Source organism: Oryzias melastigma, linkage group LG14 (genome assembly GCF_002922805.2).
Source record: "Oryzias melastigma strain HK-1 linkage group LG14, ASM292280v2, whole genome shotgun sequence".
NCBI classification, from domain to species: domain Eukaryota; kingdom Metazoa; phylum Chordata; class Actinopteri; order Beloniformes; family Adrianichthyidae; genus Oryzias; species Oryzias melastigma.
Genome location: NC_050525.1, coordinates 10,192,930 through 10,200,861, shown reverse-complemented (window position 1 = coordinate 10,200,861; position 7,932 = coordinate 10,192,930). Strand labels below are relative to the sequence as shown.

At 39.5% G+C, this 7,932-nt stretch overlaps 1 protein-coding gene across 2 annotated transcripts in view; it reads right to left on the bottom strand.

The window, feature by feature from the left end:
• Nucleotides 1–7,932, bottom strand: part of LOC112142700 (roundabout homolog 2) — a 138,611-nt gene that overhangs the window by 52,782 nt on the left and 77,897 nt on the right. Inside the window, exons 6-8 of one of the 2 annotated variants that reach the window (XM_024266234.2) lie at nucleotides 2,824–2,960; nucleotides 1,651–1,662; nucleotides 526–650 (exon numbers count right to left, since the gene is read on the bottom strand). In XM_024266234.2, coding sequence (XP_024122002.1) covers nucleotides 526–650; nucleotides 1,651–1,662; nucleotides 2,824–2,960 — 274 coding nt within the window. The remainder of the gene's footprint in view (nucleotides 1–525; nucleotides 651–1,650; nucleotides 1,663–2,823; nucleotides 2,961–7,932) is intronic. The other variant, XM_024266235.2, reaches the window with a different exon arrangement.

The window sequence follows — 7,932 nt, the reverse complement described above, 5'->3', positions numbered from 1 at the left end:
GGCTAAAAACGTATCATGTAATAAAAGAATAGTATATCTCATAGCAGCAACTCAACCTTGGAGATCATCACAAAGAAAAAACAGACAAAACATCCAAAACATTGTCCAAATTCAGACCCTTTGGTGGTGAAAAATGGGAGAAATTTCCTTTATGTGAATGAGGATCAGGTCAAGTTACTGCATGTTTTCAGTTCTGTTTCCTCAGTTTATCACCAATGTGATCCTTTTATGAAAACCAGCATTCATGCTCATGAAACTGAGGCATCAGCGTTGTCTGTATCTGCACAGTGAGCAGATCAGCTGATGGGCAGGAAAGGACATTAGTCTGCCTTCATTATGTCCAACAGTGCTAATGTAGCTCATGACATAGTTTCTCGCTAAGTGAATTGGCTCATAAGACGGACCATAAACGTCCACCTTTTGTCACATACTAAATATTCTAGACATTCTATTTGCAGTTATCTGTAATATCTAACCTTTATTGTAGATGTGTAAACAATAACACTTTTGTCATAGTCTTCTCACCTTGCTTCCTTCGCGTTGCCAGAAGACAGTGGGCTGTGGTTTGCCTCTGGTCTCACAGGGAAAGGTGGCTGTTCGTCCTTGAGCAACAATCTGATCCCGCGGTCGCACCACAAACTGAGGCGCCTCTGTGTTCAAATGAAATGAACCAAAAAGTTAGCATACATCTGAAACTGCGTTGCCTTAAAAAAAAAAAAAAAAAGGCAAAACAACAGTATAGCCTTGTTTCCACTGAGCAGTCCAGTACGGTCCGTCCAGTAAGGAGTGCTACGGTACAGACTAGTTCATTCTGGCGAGCATTTCCACTCAGTTAAGCCTCGCTTTCACTGAGCGGTTTGTTTTCACGGCGCACGTGTGATAAAGACCGCTAGCATTGTGGTGCAATAACTAAAAAACGCAACAACAATGGAGGTCATCCAGAAGCTCGTCTTGTTTTAGTTTACTTCCTGTACATCAAGTATAACAGGAACTTATTGTTGTTTGAAAGAAGATTGGTGGCGACTAAGAAGAATGCCGCCGTAAAGAGCTAGCTTAGCGCTATAGTGACGCTTGCTAATGTCGTCATCACTTTCTGCCAATCAGCGGGTTACTACTGCCCAACCACGTCTCGTTCTATTTTTCTATGGACCTACAGCCGATGGGGGCCCGGTCGGAACTGTTTAATGGGTCCATTTTACAATGGAAACACTCAAAATGGCGGACCAGACCGTACCGCACTGTACCAGATCGCTCAGTGGAAACGAGGTTTATATGTCCAGCTACAAACTAAAAAAATGCATGCAGACTGTGTTTGCTATTTACTTGAAAAGTTTGTCTTCCCTGAAAGCCAAAAAGCTGTTTATTAAACAGTTGGAATATCAGAATGAATTGAAGAGACTAATTAATCTACCGCAACCTTTCCTTCAGTTTTTAGCCGCATCAACAAAATTCTCGTAACGGAAAGAGAAGGTTTCAGATCTACAGCTTCTACCCACAACTGATAGAAGAAACCAAAGATTTTGGAGAAACAGCGTAAATGTGGTTTGTTGACCGTGTTTGTGGAATACATCAATGCCGCATGCATGCTGAAGATGTTGGTGACCAAAAACAGAGAGCAATGCATGCGCAATGGGATCAGCTCTTACTTACCAACGGGGCGAGCTGGTGACAACAATGGCGAGGGTGACATTGACACACAACACACAGATAAGGAGAGCAGAGGATCGAAACAGAGAAAGAAAAAGAAAGAAATGAAAATTTGAAAAGTAATGAGGTGGAGCTGAGTTTCCACTTAATGATGTTCAGGGCAAGGAGGTAATCACCAAAGCAAGTGGTGGTATGGACCTCGCCTTAGATATTTATTAGGGGGGAAAGGGAAGCAAACCCATTGCAGATCATTTATTTGAAAGAAATAACACAATTTAACAGATTTGTTTGGCAGACAAACATATATAGTGACAGCAAAATTAGAGAAAAACTGTTTAATAATAATAAAATAAAAATCACTTGAAAAGAAAATTAGGTGTGTGATGATTCATTTAGATGATTATATCAGTAATTCGTGTATAAAGTTTTAGCTTTCCAAAAGCATAGACTTATATTGGTGGTTATTCATTCCAAAATTGATAATTATTTGATCATCTTAATGATCCCTTTCAGGAAATTAACAAACAACCATTGACTGTATTTGAGAACTGCCAGAGCCCCTCCCCCCTCATGTTTCAAATAGGAAGTACCCGCTAGCTCCAAAAAGCTAGCCGGTATGTGATCCACATTCGAGAAAGTGCTAAACTCCTGTTCTAGAATGCATACGATGGGTTGTCGCTATCCCGACACTAGCGAAATGTCAAATGAATATTTTTATATGCAAGTCTTTTTTTATTTTAATTATAAATTTAAAAAAAATGTTATTCCAAGTGCATTACTGCTCACCTGTCCGTTGTCTTCGGTTGTAAATATTGCCATTTTCCATTACATTTTAATATACTTGCAATAAATTTAGTTTCATGTCCTCATCAATTGCTGTGGAACAAGTATGGAGTGAGCGAATGAAGGGATGGACCCCCCCCCACACTGGAGCAATCATAAAAGCTCAGCAAAAAGCCTAGATTCTTTAGTTTTGGAGGCTATGTTGAACAATTAAGCACAACAGCCGGCTGAATGAAAGAAAGGCTGATAGGCTCGCCTCTCAACCAAGGGCCAATAAAATCTATACAGAGAGCAATAAAGGATGATTGTCTCCTGGCCTGCCTTGGGAGAAACAAAAAAAATAAAAAAATTGAGGAGAGATAATGAGCTTTGCAGACAAAAGTAGTTACTCACCTCTGATAGTCAAGTAGGCAGAAGCTTCTGTTTTGCCAACGCGGTTCTCTGCTGAGCAAGTGAACGTTCCCTGATCGCTGACTGATGCTTTCTTAATTCGCAACAGGAAGTCCTCTCTTTCATATCTGATCTCGTACCTGGTGATCATGAGAAGCAGTGACAGCAAATTAGAAGAAGGAAGTTAAAAAAAGCCACCTTGATCAGAGTAAAACAGCTCCTTTCCAAGAAGTAAACATGTTGAGCAAACAGCAAAACGATGACACGTCAACTCGCATTTGATATTTCAGATTGACACTTTAAGAAATGATGTGCTAATCTTGATAAAACAACAGATTGTTTTTTAACTGATTGCTAATGTGGAAGGAAAACAAGAAGAGCAATTACGAGAAGATGAAGGCAAAGGAAAAAATGAAAGGTGCTTTCAGCTGGAACCCTGATTGTTCCACTATTTCAATATTCATAAAGACCAGCCACCCACTACAGTGTGGGCTGTGCAGTAAAGTATATATGAGTGTGTGTGTGAGGGAAGAAAAAGGAAGAAGAAAGAGACAGTCTGAGTGTAAGGGAGTGGCACAGTCTGACTAGCTGAATTTGATGAATGAGCCAGGCAGTAAGACATGACTAATTCATAGAGATGTTCCATGCATCAGAGTGTATCCACCAGTGAAGCAATTGTAACACAGCAGTTAGAGGGAACATCGCAGCAGAGCATAGATAAGCGCCTCACAGGGCCAAAAGGCGGAATGAGCGGAGGTGCTAGGAGTCAGGCTCCTCCTCTCTGGGGCCTCTTTTGGCTAAAGAGCTTGTGTGATATTGTCTTGGAAGTCCCGGGCTATGTTCACACCGGTCTCGGCTAAGCGTGTTCCAGTAATCATTTCCAATTAAATGTCCATGTGTATGCGTAGGTTCGGCTTCTGCATTCAAGACTCCCATGTTAGTTTTTAGGTCAGTTTTTGGGCTCTACGCACAAAACATGTGGCCATTGAACGGTCTGACCAATCAGGGACACAGATTTGGTAGTGACGTATAACATACCATTTACTTCACAAAAGTGCCAACTGTTGGCAACTGGGGTTTGTATCCGACCGTAATTATATGACACCAAGAATTGATCGCAATAGTAGCAACAGGCCAGTGTGAACACTGTATGCTAAAGTGCTAAAGAACCTGAGTTCAGCGGCTTTTGTCATCCTGTTGTTGCTTTTGTTGTTGTGCTTCCGCTTTTGTTGTCATGTTGTCGACTTTTCTCATCCTGTTGTTGCTTTAGTCTTTGAGTTGTTGCTTTCGTTGTTATATTATCAGGTTTTGCTATTGTGTAGTGGCTTTTGTCGTCGTGTTGTCTGTTTTTATTGTTGTGTTGTAAGCTTTTGTTGTGCTTTGGCTTTTGTACATATGCTTCCGCTTGTGGGTTTTGTCTTCATGTTTTTGTCGTCATGCTTCCGCTTTTAATGTCAAATTGTGGCTTCTGTTGTTGTGCTTCGACTTTTGTCATTGTGTTGGGACTTTTGTCGTCATGTTGTGGCTTTTGTCGTTGAATTGTGGCTTCTGTTGTTATGTTGTGGCTTTTGTTGACGTGATGTGGGTTTTGTCATTGTGTTGTGGCTTCTGTTGTTGTATTGTGGCTTTTGTCGTTGTGCTTCGACTTTTGTCGATGTGTTGTGGCTTTTGTCATTGTCTTGTGGCTTTTGTCGAAGTGTTGTGGCTTTTGTTGTTCTGTTGTAGCGTTTGTCGTCATGTTGTGGCTTTTGTCGACATGTTGTGGCTTTTGTCAACATGTTGTGGCTTTTGTGGTCGTGTTGTGGCTTTTGTGGTTGTCTTGTGGTTTCTGTCGTTGTGTTGTCACGCTTTTCGTTGTGTTGTTGGCTTTTTTTGCTGTGTTGTGGGTTTTGTCATTGTGTTGTATGTCGTGCTTTGGCTTCTGCCCTTGTTCTCCTGCATTTGTCATTGTGCTTCCGTATTTGTCATTGTGTTGTGACTTTTGTCATCATGTTGTCTGCTTTTGTCGTCGTGTTGTGGCTTTTGTTGTTCTCTTGTAGCGTTTGTCGTCATCTTGTGGCTTTTGTCGACATGTTGTGCCTTTTGTGGTCGTGTTGTGGCTTTTGTGGTCGTGTTGTGGCTTTTGTCGTTGTGTTGTCATGTTTGTCATTGTGTTGTCAGCTTTTCTCGCTGTGTTGTGGCTTTTGTCATTCTGTTGTATGTAGTTATGCTTTGGCTTCCATCCTTGTTCTTCTGCATTTGTCATTGTGCTTCTGTATTTGTCATTGTGCTATGACTTTTGTTGTCATGTTGTCGGCTTTTGTCGTCCTGATGGTGCTTTTGTCATCGTTTTGTGGCTTTTGTCGTCATGTTTTTAGCTTTTGTTTTCATGTTGTCGGCTTTTGTCATCCTGATGGTGCTTTCGTCATCGTATTGTGGCTTTTGTTGTCCTGTTGTTGGCTTTGTCATCGTGCTTCTGCCTTTGTCATCCTGTTCTGCCTTTTTCATTTACGTGAGCTGTGTCCTCACCGTATAAATCAGGGACAGTCACATTTAAAATAAATGGCTAGCAATGTGTGTAGGGGTCCAGACTGTCCAGACTGGATGGGACTCCATTCACAACACCTTTCTGACCCAAATACAGACTTCCCAGGAGACTGGCGGGTTTTGGACAAGAATAATAAAAGTAAAAGTAGGGAAGTAAGGCAAGGTAAGTCTGTAAGTGGGACATAATTCCAGACCCATGGGTTACCAAGGCAGAGGGTATACCTCAGTATGTCATAAGGAAGCAGACAGCTTCCAGACATGGAGAAAGGTGGCTATTAAAGTACCTTCAGCTACTCTGTTGATTGCAAAAAGATCAGAAAAACTGGGTTGATGACGCAACAAAACTGAAATCTGAGAGCAACAGTCTGCCTGTTCCCCAGAGTGAAAAGAGAGAGATCCTCTTTAATATTAAGCCATCTAACGGAAGAACACATTAAAATGACTTCAAAAATTACCTAGTAATTGAATTTACACCCTACTGGCTGAAGTGGACGTTATTACTTTCAATCTAACATAACAGCTTGTAGAGATAATTCTTTGGTGTGACAGTGAAAATGAAATCCTTCTGCCTTATAATCTTCACCCTTTATTACTTCCTTATAAGAACAAACTTAAAATGTATGAGTGTTATACAACACCGCTTTAAAGCCAGAAATACACTAATACATATATAAAAAAAACATTCTTTATATATAAACGGGGACTATTTTATGCAAGATTTTACATCCCAACTGTGAAAATGAACTTTAACAATAAATAAATCAAACATTTACAGGTGAAAAATATTATTTTTGTGTGTTTTTTTAATGATAATACTAGGAATACTTTAGAAAAACATTGTTAACCATTCCCAATGTATTTGGAATAGTGACCTACATATGTACCCCACAAAAGGCTCCCATTTATAAACTCTGTTCAAACCCTATAAAACTCTCAGGGACCTATGGACCTACATTGTCAGACAAACAATGGATGCAAGTTTATGTTGTAAGACTGGTATAAAAAAAAAAGAGAAGAGAAGAGCAACATAGGGTGCTGCAAATGAAAGACCCAACAGCCAGTGTTTGTGTAGAGCTGTATCAATCGAATACTGTTTCTACAAGCAGACATGTACAAGTACCATGGGCGTATTACATTTTGTAGAGCAATTTATGAACACCAAGGGGACATTTTTTCAATAGAACACTAAATGTTTTAGTCAGACAACAAAAACACAGATAGATCACTGATCTATAGATCACTTGAGATTATATGCTTTTCAGACCTGCTTTTAGTATATTCAAAGTTTATTAAAAAAACACTGTGTTATGATGACATGACGCTAAAAAGACCTAAGAATACACTTTTCCAAACCACACACACACACACATATATATATATATATCATTCCGCTTTACAAAGTTATTTGAAAACATCTATTAAGATAATGAGGGGATATGTTCTTTTCTTCTAAGTTTGTGTGACTGGTCTGTCATTCACTTTTTTCTTTCTTTTAAGTAGATAAAGTTGCTCATAAAAACCATAATGTTTTCCAATTTATAGCCTAGGGCATACCAAAATGTAAGTCGCACAGTCAATGAATGGTCTATTTTTCAAATGTATGTTATGTATAAGGCACACTAAACTGTAGGGCACATTAAGCAAGACAAAAGTCAGAGATAAATCCGTCAAAGTTTATTAACTGCATTCATAGTAACTCTAAAACTTGTTTGTAACCAGCTACACGTTAGCGGCATTAGAAGTATTTTCCATGTTAGAAGGATTAGCCTACTTAGAAGTGTTAGCAATGTCAGAAAAGCTACCCACAGTAGAGGTGTTAGCCACATTAGAAGCTTTAGCCAAGTTAGAAGCTTTAGCTAAGGTAGAAGTGTTAGCCACATTAGAAGCTTTAGCTAAGTTAGAAGTATTAGCCACATTAGAAGTATCGGCCAAGTTAGAAGCATTAGATATGTTATAAGCATTTGACATGTTAGAAGCTTTAGCCAAGTTAGAAGTGTTAGTGATGTCAGAAAAGTTACCCACAGTAGAAGCATTAACCACATTAGAAGCTTTAGCCAAGTTAGAAGCATTAGCCATGTAAGAAGTGTTAGTCAAGTTAAAAACGTTAGCTAAGGTAGAAGTGTTAGCCACATTAGAAGCTTTAGTCGAGTTTGAAGCATTAGCTATATTAGAGGTGTTAGCCATGTTAGAAGCATTAGCTATATTAGAGGTGATAGCCATGTTAGAAGCATTAGCTATGTTAGAGGTGTTAGCCAAGTTAGAAGTGTTAGATATATTATAAGCATTTGCCATGATAGAAGCTTTAGCCAAGTTAGAAGTGCGATGTCAGAAAAGTTACCCATAATAGAAGGATTAACTACATTAGAAGCTTTAGCCAAGTTAGGAGCTTTAGCTAAGTTAGAAACGTTAACTACATTAGAAGCTTTAGCTAAGTTAGAAACGTTAACTACATTAGAAGCTTTAGCTAAGTTAGAAGTGTTAGCTATGTTAGAAGCTTTACCCTGTACTCACTGTACACATCTGACTGCAGTCCCAGCCACCCCGAGAACCTCATCATCAAGTTCGCGGATGACACAACGGTGGTGG